Consider the following 14,763-nt stretch of genomic DNA (forward strand, 5'->3'; position numbering starts at 1 on the left):
ATGGACCCTGGAAATCATTCCTCAGTGACTGAGTTCATCCTGGCTGGGCTCTCAGAACAGCCAGAGCTCCAGCTGCCCCTCTTCCTCCTCTTCCTAGGAATCTATGTGCTCACGGTGCTGGGGAACGTGGGCATGATCGCCCTGATTAGGTTCAGTGCTCCCCTGCACACCCCCATGTACTATTTCCTCCGCAGTCTCTCCCTCATTGATCTCTGCCATTCCACTGTCATTACACCCAAAATGCTGGTGAACTTTGTGACAGAGAAGAACACCATCTCCTATGCTGAGTGTATGACTCAACTTTATTGCTTCAGTGTTTTTGCTATTGCAGAGTGTCATACATTGGCTGTAATGGCGTATGACCGCTACGTTGCTCTCTGTAACCCCTTGCTTTATAATGTCACCATGTCTTATCATCTCTGCCTCTGGCTCACAGTGGGAGCTTATGTTTTGGGTATCATTGGGTCTACAATTCACACAGGCTTTATTTTGAGGCTTTCTTTTTGCAAGACCAATATGATTAACCATTATTTCTGTGATCTCTTTCCACTCTTGGAGCTATCCTGCTCCAGCACCTACATCAATGAATTATTGGTTCTGGTCTTGAGTGCATTTAACATTCTGACTCCTGCACTAACCATCGTTGCCTCCTACATCTTCATCATTGCCAGCATCCTCCACATCCGCTCTATCGAGGGCAGGTCCAAAGCCTTCAGCACTTGCAGCTCCCACATCTCCGCAGTTGCTGTCTTCTTTGGATCTGCGGCATTCATGTACCTGCAGCCATCATCTGTCAGCTCCATGGACCAAGGGAAAGTGTCCTCTGTGTTTTATACTACTCTTGTGCCCATGCTGAACCCACTCATCTACAGCCTGAGGAATAAGGATGTCAAAGTTGCCCTAAAGAAGTTCCTTGAAAAAAGAAGTTTCCTATGAAAAGAGGTCTTTTACTTTAGCAAAACTGTATAACTTGTGGAGAAGATACATGGAGAAAACAGTCGAGAGACAGAAATGTATGGCCACACTAATGAGATCACTGCTAGTGCTTGATTCTTTGGAAGAATGGTGCCAAGTGTAGGACTGGAGTCATAGGATCAGTCACATGGAGGCAGCACCACTTCTGAGATGCCCCAGGGTCTGTCTACACAGAGTAACCATATTGCCTCTAAATCTTTTTTGTTTGTTTGTTTTAATCTTCAAAGGCTTTCGTGTGGGTGAATATACTTTATCTATCTATATATAAGGACGCTCTTTAGGCAAGATTCATATATCTTAATTCAGGGAATACATAGATCGGCTCACGATCCTTGGATATACTCAATACTTTGTGTACCTAACTTTTTTTACTAAATGTATGTGGAAACATTTCTGAAAGTGTAATCTCTAAAATAAATAATTTTAACCATTTGGAATATACAAAATGCAATCCCTACTTCTTACCAAGTGCATAGAACTACATTAGGAAATGTGAAGGCATATGATGGGTGATACGACAGTTTCTACCCACATAGAGATAACAAAATAATGAAAGAAATTGACAGTAATAAAGAAGTGAATACGTTATGTGTATTTTGACATATATCGATGCAACATGTCTCGCTCCACAGTTTTGGGACTGTGCTACCACCTCCATTTTCCTGACAGTCCTACACTCATTTTCTCTTACCCCAAACAGATAATGCTTTTTTTCCATCCACACTACAGAAGCTCAGTATTAGAAGTAACATCTTTTGCTATTGCAATCATGTGAGTTACATATTCACATAGAAAAGTTAAAATTAGAAAATTGTCTCTGACTAATGACAAGTACACCTCTTACCCCCAAATGCACTATCTATTCTGGATAAATAAATTGATTTTATTTTTTGCGGAGGGAATAAGACATCCAACTAATAAATGTTTTCTCCCCCTCACCTGATTAAGCTCCTGTGGGTGCTCTTGAGAACAGCAACCAGAAAACTCACGTTGGTCCTCCTGGGAGGTCATCGTTCCCATTAATTAGTAAGTGTCGGTAGCTCTTGTCTTGCTGGTGGCAGCAGCACCCAGATGCGTTTGCTCATTGCTCCCTACGAGAGCTCCTCAGAATGCTGGAGACGAGATATGTGCTTTTATTTTATATTCAATTCTAGATGATGAGCTGTGGTTATGTTCTTTCTGATGTTTCAGAGCTTAAAAGCCTTCAAAAAAATAAAATAAAAGCAGTTACACTAAAGAGACAAGCATGGACATCTTGATATAATATCACGCTCCTCACTGTTCATCTCTGTTCCCATGTGCCCAGGGACAGAGCACAGGGCCACTTCTTCTTTAACCCAGCATGAGTACTCACACCTGGTTCAATTGCATTTTAAAAATCATTAGTCTCCTCCAAGTCCAAGATACGTAAAACAGCACTGACTTTGTCATCAGCTTATCTCCAAATATGTGACATGAACACCCAGATAACCTTCATCTCACCCCATAAAACCAAAACTTGCAACGAGAGAGAGGACGTTCTTTCCTCATTGAAAACTAGAGGGAAATTTGTTCTTGACTTTCTATGTGCTGATCAGTCTTTAACTTCATACCCCATTTTTTATCCTTCCAAAATACCCGTGTATGTATTTATATACGTATATATTTGTGATACTTATATGTGCATATTCTTATGTGTAACATCTATGTATATTTGTGCATTGTACACTAATGTGTATTTGCATTGCTTGAATATGTTTTACAAGATTTCTGTTTATGTAATTTTTATTTCATTACAGTATTTTATTTTATTAGTTATTAAGGTAATATCTAGTAATTTTTTTCATATTGATTGGTGATAAATAAAATTATTACTTATGATTTTCTTCTATTTCCAAGCATTTATTTACATAATAAAACTCTTAAAAAGTGTTCAAAAGATTAAAGGATGAAAATGTCTGAACCATCAATATTGATTCTGAGAACCAGTGAAATATAAACTATTACAATATTAGGATAGACATCAGATAATCTACAAAATGATGATGGAACACTACCACAAAAAGAAGAGATAAGACTTTGGGGGAGACGTTGAGAAAAAAAAAGGTAGAAATATATAGGACTTACTAAGTACCATTATAGAAGAATACATGTAATCTAAATTTTATTAATTGAAAAGAGCGTGCTAGAGGAGAAGCATTCTAACACTAGCACTATGATAAACTAGAATAATGTTCTCATACAGAGTTTGTCTTTCATTTCTCTGATACAAGCATATATTAATTTCCAAAAGAAAACAATTGCTCATGTGCAGTTAACATCAGTATGTCACAGGGGTAAGATTTAGACAGAATCATTTTTTACCTTCTGTATTGGTTACGATTAGGCTTGGCTGTGCATCACACACACACACGCACACACACACACATGCACACACGCACACACACACATGCACATACACACACGCACACGCGCACACACACACACACACGCTCATCACGCTGCCTTAGACCAGAAGACGATTCAGGGGGACACAGTGGCTCATCAGAAACATGAGCTTCTTCTAAATTGTTGCTCTATTTTTTGGCTACATTTTGCTGGTTACCACACGTAGCTTCCATCTGTGGTCTCACATCATGGCTCAAGGTCCATCCTTCACTTCCACCACCCACCATCAGACAGAAACACATGAAAGGAGAAGTGATTGTCCCCTAACTTGAAGAACAGCCTAGAAGTGATAGACCTCGCCTCCACATATGTCCTTTTGGTGCAGACTTAGTCACATAGACAAACCTAGCTGCGAGAGGGGTTGCGGAATGCCCTGGTTGTCTATATGGCCACGTGTGATACTAAGACTTGGGACATTTATTATTGAGGAAGAAAGGGACAATGAATGGTAAGAATAACTAAGTTTTTTCCACACTTTCCAATATTTGTGTTCAGACATAGATGACTCTATGTTTTTTTCTCTCAGGTTTACCATTTGGATTTAGTATTGCATGGAAGAAGAAGGGTGGCATTAAATGTGATTACAATAAAATGTGGAATGCATAAATAAAATATATTAATGTGTTCATAACTATTAAGACCTGCTGGAAGTGTGGGTTCCATGCTCAGTGAAGTAGAACCTGTAGTATTTCCACAAAGCTGGGTTCGTTCCAAACGGAAATGGCTTCTTCACTCTAACCTGCCTTTCCAAATTTTACACCATCCAACAACAAACACAAGTGTGTAATTCCCATGCATTACTCATCACTCCGGGTTATACTCAGACACACCTGGGGTTCATCACACATACTCTAATCATGCTGTCTTCTCTTATATTGTTTATTGTTAACAAATGGTTGTGAGTATTATATCTACCAAAATTGTCAAATTCTTGAGAACGAAACTTGTGTCTTGTGTCATATTATATTTCTTTTTCTAACGTTTGATCATTGCGACATATGATGAGTAACATATTTAACAGACTTTATGAATTATTTTGTTACTTTTTAAAACTCTTTTCACAGCAATTTGCAAAAATAACTTTAAAAAAACAGATTAAAGCCCAACACCGAACAATAATATACAGCATTTCAAAGTGAATTTAACTTTTTTTTTTTAGAGGAAGTTTAGAAAAACATTTATTGGATTACAAAAATATGGAAAATATAGGAAAGTATAAGAAATAAAACAAAAAATTATTTGTACTTCTATCAATTTCAAATGGCCTTTTACTCTTATTTTTAAAATATAATTTATGAATGTATTTAGTTTGGTAGTCTGTCCATCTTTTTTTAAATTTATTTTATTTATTGAATCAGAATCGATTATACATATTTTGAGGGTTGAACATTGAGATGTGTTGATCAAATCAATATTACTAGCATATATATTGTTACAAATCATACTTATTCTTTATGCCCTTGTCCAGTCTCTCCCCATACCCCACCCCTCCCCCTCCCCCCTAATTACCCTAGATTTCTTCTCTCCTTCTGAAACAATAATGGTTACTCTGTTGATTTGTTGTCTAGATGATCTGTCCAATGCTGAGACGTGTGATCAGGTCCCCAATATTATCGTAGAGCAGATGCTTCTTCTGTCACTCTGAAATGGCCTTTGGGGAGAGAGACGTCCTCTTCCTTCTTTATCTCTGCTGGTGACTGTCCTTGTGTCAATGCAATCCAGGGGTTGGTGGACCATCTGCGTGGTGGTTGTGGTGTCCAGCTGCTTTCATGGCAGCCATGATTATTGTGGTGGCTGTGGTGGGTCACCCACATGGAGGTGATGTTTTTGGCATGCTCCTTGGCACTGGCAGTGTGCTGGTTGTGAGGCATGTCTGGTCCCCTTCTCCATGCCAGATGGGCTCCAAGGTGCTGGTGCGGTATGCCTGGTAGTGGGAGGGTGGTCCGGTCCCCTTCTCATACCCCAGTTACCGGGCAGATCCTGAGGCACTGGCACAGTGTGCCCAGTTGTAGAAGGGGGCTCTGGTCACCTTCTGCATGCCTTGGGTCCCCAGGTGGGCCCTGAGGTTCTGGCAGTATATCTGGTTGTGGGAAGGGGATCTGGTCCCCTTCTCCATGCCACAGGTCCTCAGGTGGGCCCTAAGGCACTGACGTAGTGTGCCTGGATGTGGGAGTGGGATCCGGTCCCTTCTCCTTACCCAGGTCCCTGGGCAGGCCCCAAGGTGCTGGTGCAGTGTACTTGGTTGTGGAAGGGGCTCGGGTCCCCTTTTCTATGGCTCGGGTCCTCAGGTGGGCCCTGAGGTGCTGGCGCTGTGCTTGGGCCAGAACTTATTTTTTGTCCTTTGCTTACTTCTAAAATGGGGGAACTTCCTGTGGGAACCAGTACTTGAGCTGTGTGGTTGAGTTAAATTGCTGCTTTGCTGCTGGTTCCCTTGGGAAGACTTTTTGGGCAGCTTAGGGTTTAACAGCTGACCATATAGATACTGCTGGCTCTTCAGAGACCCAGTGGATCTGTATTGTGTAGAATCTCTGATCTAGGCCTGAGTGTTTTCACCAAACTGCACCCCATGCAATTCTGCATTCCCGACCAGTCTCCTCTGCATGGTCCTGCACTGATTGGGAGGTACATCGGCTCTCCTTGCTGTGTTCTACCGGTGGGGCCATCTCCCCAACTGCCCATGCTCCAAACACTTCCCATGGGACAGGCCCTGCACTGGTCCCTTGCAATGACTCACCGGCCTCTGAATGGCTCCCTTTTTTCAGTTCTTCTGGCTCCTCGCTCCTGCCTGGGTCCACGGGAATGCTATTAGTGGACTTGCTGTGCTGGGGGGCACCAAGGCCCTCTTCTCCACTGCTGCCCCCAAGCAACTCCATGTGAAGGGCACAGCTGTGGCTTCTGCCAGCTCCTGCTGCATGTGCTCAGCAGCTCCAGCCTTAAGGCATCTGCGGTCCCAAATGCTCAGAGCAGTTTTTTTTTCTCTCATCGTGGCTTCTCCTGCTATCATGAACTCCGTAGGTCTCTCCTCCTCTTGCCCTGTGCTCCAGCGGCCCCAGCTTGGCTGATGTTGCATTTCTATAGTTGAAAGTTCGTTGCTTTTTGGAACAAAGTGACACTGGGGTCCATCAATTCTGCCATCTCGACCAGAACTCCCCTCAAAGTAAATTTAACTTTAAAAATTGCAATCGTCACAAACATAGTACAACGTTTAGTAAATATTAAAGAAAACATTAAATAAATTTTACCAGCAAACAGTTTAGTCTTTATATAGTATAACATAATTTCTCTAATACATGTTTTTTGTTTGTTTGTTTGTTTTTTTAAATTTTATTTTGTCGATATACATTGTGGTTGATTATTGTTGCCCCTTACCAAAACCTCCCTCCCTCCTCTCTCTCCTCCCTCACCCACAACAATGACCTTTCTGTTTGCTTGTCGTATCAACTTCAAGTAATTGTGGTTGTTATATCTTCTTCCCCCCCACCACGGCTTTGTGTGTGTGTGTGTGTGTGTGTGTGTGAATTTATATATTAATTTTTAGCTCCCACCAATAAGTGAGAACATGTGGCATTTCTCTTTCTGTGCCTGACTCATTTCACTTAATATAATTCTCTCAAGGTCCATCCATGTTGTTGCAAATGGCAGTATTTCATTTGTTTTTATAGCTGAGTAATATTCCATTGTGTACATGTACCATATTTTCCGTATCCACTCATCCAATGATGGACATTTGGGTTGGTTCCAACTCTTGGCTATTGTAAAGAATGCTGCAATGAACATTGGGGAACAGGTATACCTTAGACTTGATGATTTCCATTCCTCTGGGTATATTCCCAGCAGTGGGATAGCTGGGTCATATGGTAGATCTATCTGCAATTGTTTGAGGAACCTCCATACCATTTTCCATAGAGGCTGAACAATTTTGCAGTCCCACCAACAATGTATGAGAGTTCCTTTTTCTCTGCAACCTCGCCAGCATTTATTGTTCAGGGTCTTTTGGATTTTAGCCATTCTAACTGGAGTTAGATGGTATCTCAGTGTGGTTTTAATTTGCATTTCCCAGATGCTGAGTGATGTTGAGCATTTTTTCATGTCTGTTGGCCATTTGTATATCTTCCTTAGAGAAATGCCTACTTAGCTCTTCTGCCCATTTTTTAATTGGGTTGCTTGTTTTTTTCTTGTAAAGTTGTTTGAGTTCCTTATATATTCTGGATATTAATCCTTTGTCAGATGTATATTTGGCAAATATTTTCTCCCACTCTGTTGGTTGTCTTTTAACTCTGTTAATTGTTTGTTTTGCTGCGCAGAGGCTTTTTAGTTTGATATACTCCCATTTGTTTATTTTTCGTTGGTTGCCCAAGCTTTTGGGGTCATATTCATGAAGTCTGTATCCAGTCCTATTTCCTGAAGTGTTTCTCCTATGTTTTCTTTAAGAAGTTTTATTGTTTCAGGGTGTATATTTAAATCCTTAATCCATTTTGAGTTGATTTTAGTATATGGTGAGTTGTATGGGTCTAGTTTCATTCTCCTGCATATGGATATCCAGTTATCCCAGCACCATTTGCTGAAGAGGCAGTCCCTTCCCCAGTGAATAGGCTTGGTGCCTTTGTCAAAGATCAGATGGCAGTAAGTGTGTGGGTTGATTTCTGGATTCTCTATTTTATTCCATTGATCAGTGTGTCTGTTTTTATGCCAGTACCATACTGTTTTGGTTATTATAGCTTTGTAGTATAGCTTAAAGTCGGGTAGTGTTATGCCTCCAGCTTTATTTTTTTGCTCAGCATTCCTTTGGCTATGCGTGGTCTTTTATTATTCCATATAAATGTCTGGATAGTTCTTTCCATTTCTGAGAAAAATGTCTTTGGAATTTTGATGGGGATTGCATTGAATTTGTATATCACTTTGGGTAGTATGGACATTTTCACTATGTTGATTCTTCCAATCCAAGAGCATGGGATATCTTTCCATCTTTTTGTATCCTCTCTAATTTCTCTCAGCAGTGGTTTGTAGTTCTCATTATAGAGATTTTTCACCTCCTTGGTTAACTCAATTCCTAAGTATTTTATTTTTTTGGTGGCTATTGTAAATGGGCCAGCTTTCTTGATTTCTCGTTCTGCATGTTCACTATTGGAGAAAAGAAATGCTACTGATCTAATACATGTTTTTATTGTTTCTCATTTCTCTTTTATTTTTAAAAGAAAAATATCATCTCCCTTCATTAGGCTTGTTAGGAACTCCTCCTGGGTCTCTGGCAATATCTACCACATTTTAACTTGGGGGCTGCTTTCATTCAATAAATCAAACCTTTGTGACAATATTAAACACTCAAGAACCAACAGGGGAAAAGGAAAACTCTAATTGTTTTTTCCCTAAGAGCTGATACTTGTGGGATTAGACTCTAGTGGGAGGTCATTATCCTTGTTTGTTCCTAACCATACTCTTCTTTTCTATAACCAGCATATAAAATGATCACATCAACCGACTTTAGCAGAAGGCCAGATGTCCTTGGGCATCAGCTTTATCAGAGATCAGCGTGAGTGACACAAAATAATTGCCAAGGAAACTTTTGGGCTATTAACTCCTCAAATCATCAGAATCATTTTTTTCCTCTAGAGAAATGAAGAAAACCGTGCAACGTGGACCTCTCTGGGATGGAGAAGGGGTATGTCTGAATCCCACCCCTTCACTCGCAAAATCCTAGCATCTTCTTCTCCAGCTTCTCTCCCTGTGCAAACAGAGATGCACATGGCTATTTATTTATCTCTACCCATGCCGTTCTAAGAGTCACACTCCCTGATGAGCACAGGTCCCATATCATCTCCCTGTCCCCTGCAGTATAAAATTCTAGCACTTTTTGTTCACTCATTTTAAGTGAGGCAGTATGAGGGCTTTCTCTAGTTATTTTGAATCTGTATTAACTTATCTCTAAGATTCTTTTAATAGTTATGTTGACCACATATTTATTGAGACTTGGACACTGTGCCAAGCCCTCTATTGAATTTACAGCTAGGACAAAAAAAAAAAAAAAAAGCCAGTAAATATGCATAATACTTGATGCAGAAATCAGTTCGTGGCACATGTAAACAGAAGAAACATATCCATGGGCATGTAGAAAATGGTCATTTTAACTGGGGTTTTCACGATTATACTTATTAACTTAAAGGCCTTAACTATTACATAGGATTTTATAGGATCGAGGTGATGGAAGAAGAGAAAAACTAAAGGAACATTATGAATTAAAATGGAGAGTCCACTAAATGTCCTTTTGTAGAATAGAAAAATCATATGAAAATTGTTGGGACATAAAAGAAAAAAACTTTTTTTTTTTTTTGCCTTATGGTACCAATGTTTGAATGGTATAGATATTGGTTGGATCTTTATTTGAGATGGCAAATATTGATACTTTACAAGGAAGGAAAGAAAGACCACAGTGGTGTGCTAGACTTGCAGAGGAGAGAACATGACTTTGGATACAAAGCAGAGTGGGAGGGAAAGGGGGAGGGGCAGGGAGGTTGGGGATATGTGGGTGGGGAACATGGGGTACAAGAGCAATTTGTGCTAATGGACATGCTGCCAGCATGGATCTGGCCTTCACATCTTGAGCACGAGGGGTGACAATCAGCTTTGTTTCTCATTAATATTCATAATCAATTTCAAAAAAGAGGTTATGATTCAGTGAAAAAAATAGTTCTGAATATCTGTATTATTATATGTAATAATATAGGAGGGAGTGAAAAACAAGATATACAAAGAAAAACAAACAAAACTCCAACAATCATTATGAGAACAAAAATCTTGTGCAAATTAAAAATATTTCAGGGACAATTTCAATGTATTACAAAGGAAACAACAATAAAATCAATTAGGTTTTAACCAAGGTCATCATTTAATTTTCATGTGAGACAGATGTTAACATATCTGTTTTTCAGAAGCATTGAGAGTGGAAGCAATTTTCCAAAGATCACACAGAAAGTATGGACTTGAAATGATATTTGAACTCTGAGTGTCTAATTTAGTATCAACACCCATTAGAATTATAAAATCATAAGTTATTGGAATTCAAAGAGATATTCAAGTTGATGGAATCTAACTACCTATCCAATGCTGTGTCGTTGAGCAGTATCTGTGAAATGGTTATACAGGCTGTGCTCTAACATCTCCAGCTGTAAGTAAATCAAGGTACATCTGACTGTTGGGTATTCTTTTTTGTTGGATAACCAAACATTTCTCTCGATAATTTCAAACAGTTAGAAAAACATTGCTCTCATGGAGACATACACAATGATCCTAACTCCTCTAAAGTATAGCAAGAGGTTGACCATTTGGACACAAATGCCATGTGCCAAATATACTTTTGCTGTGCTAGCTACATGTCCCCAGTCATTTTAGCCACTCTTCAAGTGACAAGATTTCTAGATCCCTTTTCTGAAGTTGACTTGCTTTTCTTATGTTGCATGTAAAACACCATACCCCAAACTGAAAATCCAACTGTTAAGTAAGATTAACCCAACTGTTGCTTAAAAGGTAAGAGTATGAATTTCCATTTTCTAGAATCTACTGATTGTCTTTGCAAGTGTAAACTAAAGACATATTAGCCTTTTTGAAAACCCACTTCACAATGTTGACTAGTACTGAATTTAGACTAAGCTTTCTAATTATGTATTGCATGTGCTCTACTGATCCATATATCCAACACCTTTAAATTCTATAAAGAGCACATGAAAAATACATCACGATGAAAAGTGACAAGTGCACAAGACATCTACTGTTTCTTTTACAAACTCCATCTCATATTTTGGAAATATGGGTTGTTTTCTGACCTCCATCGATGTAATCACGAAGTCCACTTAACATGTACCAATCATAGCCCACTGTTCACCTGGCCACAGGTGTGAAACACATGACCTAATTCTAGGTCCTTACATTACTCTCCTGGGGTTGTACAAATTAGAACAAGAGCGTAAAGTCCCTCATGCTAACAAAAGCTGCTGAGGTCTAAGAATGCTGTCTGCCGGGCACGTATGTCCCCACCCTGTGATGCAGCAGGCCCGGGTGGAGAAAGTGGAAACACACAGAGTTGCCGTTCCAGGGAATACTGGTAATTGCCCTGTTCTCCGGCTATTTTGAATTGGAATTCTACTAAGAAAAGTAGACAAACACAACTACTTTTGTAGACTTATAAATCCTATGTTAATAAATCAGAGAAAGCAGTTGTTATTCTTCCTTATTCTGAGTCACATGAAATTTTTTATCATTCTGCCATTTAACATTATTGTATGCTACAGAATATGGAAGGGAAAGAAAAGTGTTCTTGGAAATAACAGAAGTGGCCTTTCTTCTACTGGGGGTAAAAAATTCCAAATTTGGTGTTTCCTTTTCAAAGGTTATGAAATATCTTAATTTTAAGTTCTTGATGTTTATAATTAATCCTCTGGTCAACCAGAAACATTGGTTGTCCCAGAGTATCTGGAGAGGCTCAAAAGGTGCCTGCATCATCTGCCTCATCTGGTGACGGATAAAATAATGATCCCCACAGAGCTTCTCTCTCTCTCTCTCTGAGTCTCTCTCCCTCTGAGTGTATGTGGCACACACACAAATACACACGTACACTCATTTTCTCCTTTTCTCTTTTTCTCTAACTTAGGATATGCTGACAGCATAATGGACCCTGGAAATCATTCCTCAGTGACTGAGTTCATCCTGGCTGGGCTCTCAGAACAGCCAGAGCTCCAGCTGCCCCTCTTCCTCCTCTTCCTAGGAATCTATGTGCTCACGGTGCTGGGGAACGTGGGCATGATCGCCCTGATTAGGTTCAGTGCTCCCCTGCACACCCCCATGTACTGTTTCCTCAGCAGTCTCTCCCTCATTGATCTCTGCCATTCCACTGTCATTACCCCCAAAATGCTATCTATAACCCCTTGCTTTATGATGTCACCATGTCTTATCATCTCTGCTTCTGGCTCACAGTGGGGGCTTATGTTCTGGGTATCATTGGATCTACAATTCATACAGGCTTGACTTTGAGGCTACTTTTTTGCAAGACTGATATGATTAACCATTATTTTTGTGATCTCTTTCCACTCTTGGAGCTATCCTGCTCCAACACCTACATCGATGAATTATTGGCTCTGGTCTTGAGTGCATTTTACATTCTGATTCCTGCACTAACTATCTTTGCCTCCTACATCTTCATTATTGCCACCGTCCTCCGCATCCATTCTGTTGAGGGCAGGTCCAAAGCCTTCAGCACTTGCAGCTCCCACATCTCCGCAGTTGCTGTCTTCTTTGGATCTGCGGCATTCATGTACCTGCAGCCATCATCTGTCAGCTCCATGGACCAAGGGAAAGTGTCCTCTGTGTTTTATACTACTCTTGTGCCCATGCTGAACCCACTCATCTACAGCCTGAGGAATAAGGATGTCAAAGTTGCCCTAAAGAAGTTCCTTGAAAAAAGAAGTTTCTTGTGAAAAGGGGTCTTTTCCTTTAGCAAAAGTGTATAGTTTGTAGAGAGGATACAGTGAGATAGCAGTCGAGAGACAGAAATTTATGTCCACAGTAATGAGATCACTGCTAGTGCTTGATTCTTTGGAAGAACGGTGCCAAGTGTAGGACTGGAATCATAGGATCAGTCATATGGAGGCAGCACCACTTCCGAGATGCCCCAGGTCACTCTACACAGAGCCACCATATTGCCTCTAAATCTTTTTTGTTGTTGTTGTTTTAATCTTCAAAGGCCTTCGTGTGGGTGAATATACTTTATATATGTATATATAAGGACACTCTTTAGGCAAGACTTGTTTATCTTAATTCAGTGGATACATAGATCGGCTCACTATCCTTGGATATACTCAATACTTTGTGTACCTAACTTTTTTTACTAAATGTATATGGAAACATTTCTGAAAGTGTAATCTCTAAAATGAATAATTTTAACCATTTGGAATACACAAAATGCAATCCCTACTTCTTACCAAGTGCATAGAACTACATTAGGAAATGTGAAGGCATATGATGGGTGATACGACAGTTTCTACCCACATAGAGATAACAAAATAGTGAAAGAAATTGACAGTAATAAAGGAGTGAATACTTTATGTGTATTTTGACGTGTATCAATGTAACATTTCTCGCTCCACAGTTTTGGGACTGTGCTACCACCTCCATTTTCCTGACAGTCCTACACTCATTTTCTCTTACCCCAAACAGATAATGCTTTTTCTCCATCCACACTACAGAAGCTCAGTATTAGAAGTAACATCTTTTGCTATTGCAATCATGTGAGCTACATATTCACATAGAAAAGTTAAAATTAGAAAATTGTCTCTGACTAATGACAAGTACCCGTCTTACCCCCAATGCACTATCTATTCTGGATAAATAAATTGATTTTATTTTTTGAGGAGGGAATAAGACATCCAACTAATAAATGTCTTCTCCCCCTCACCTGATTAAGCTCCTATGGGTGCTCTTGAGAACAGCAACCAGAAAACTCACGTTGGTCCTCCTGGGAGGTCATTGTTCCCATTAATTAGTAAGTGTCGGTAGCTCTTGTCTTGCTGGTGGCAGCAGCACCCAGATGCGTTTGCTCATTGCTCCCTACGAGAGCTCCTCAGAATGCTGGAGACAAGATATGTGCTTTTATGTTAGATTCAATTCTAGATGATGAGCTGTGGTTATGTTCTTTCCGATGTTTCAGAGCTTAAAAGCCTTCAAAAAAAAAATAAAAACAGTTACACTAAAGTGACAAGCGTGGACATCTTGATATAATATCATGCTCCTCACTGTTCATCTCTATGGCCATGTGCCCAGGGACAGAGCACAGGCCACTTCTTCTTTAACCCAGCATGAGTACTCACACCTGGTTCAATTGCATTTTAAAAATCATTAGTCTCCTCCAAGATACGTAAAACAGCACTGGCTTTGTCATCACTTTATCTTCAAATATGTGACATAAACACCCAGATAACCTTCATCTCACCCCATAAAACCAAAACTTGCAATGAGAGAGAGGACGTTTTTTCCTCTTTGAAAACTAGAGGGAAATTTGTTCTTGACTTTCTATGTGCTAATCAGTCTTTATCTTCTTAAGCCATTTTTATCCTACAAAAATACCCATGTATGTATTTATATATGTATATATTTGTGATACTTATATGTGCATATTCTTAAGTGTAATATATATGTGTAAGTGTGCATTGTACACTAATGTGTATTTGCATTGCTTGAATATGTTTTACAAGATTTATGTGTATGTAATTTTTTATTTCATTACAGTATTTTATTTTATTTTATTAGTTATTAAAGTAACAATATCTAGTCATTTTTATCATGTTGATTGGTGATAAATAAAAGTTATTACTTATG

General features: G+C 39.5%; 1 protein-coding gene and 1 pseudogene across 1 annotated transcript; both read left to right on the forward strand.

Moving 5' to 3' along the window:
* Window positions 1-936, forward strand: LOC134387238 (putative olfactory receptor 8G3). Its single transcript, XM_063109660.1, has one exon. The coding sequence runs from the start codon at window positions 1-3 to the stop codon at window positions 934-936; it is 936 nt and encodes a 311-aa protein (XP_062965730.1).
* Window positions 937-12,060: 11,124 nt separating this feature from the next.
* Window positions 12,061-12,866, forward strand: LOC134388044 (putative olfactory receptor 8G3; annotated as a pseudogene).
* Window positions 12,867-14,763: the final 1,897 nt, after the last annotated feature.

Source organism: Cynocephalus volans, chromosome 10 (genome assembly GCF_027409185.1).
Source record: "Cynocephalus volans isolate mCynVol1 chromosome 10, mCynVol1.pri, whole genome shotgun sequence".
NCBI classification, from domain to species: domain Eukaryota; kingdom Metazoa; phylum Chordata; class Mammalia; order Dermoptera; family Cynocephalidae; genus Cynocephalus; species Cynocephalus volans.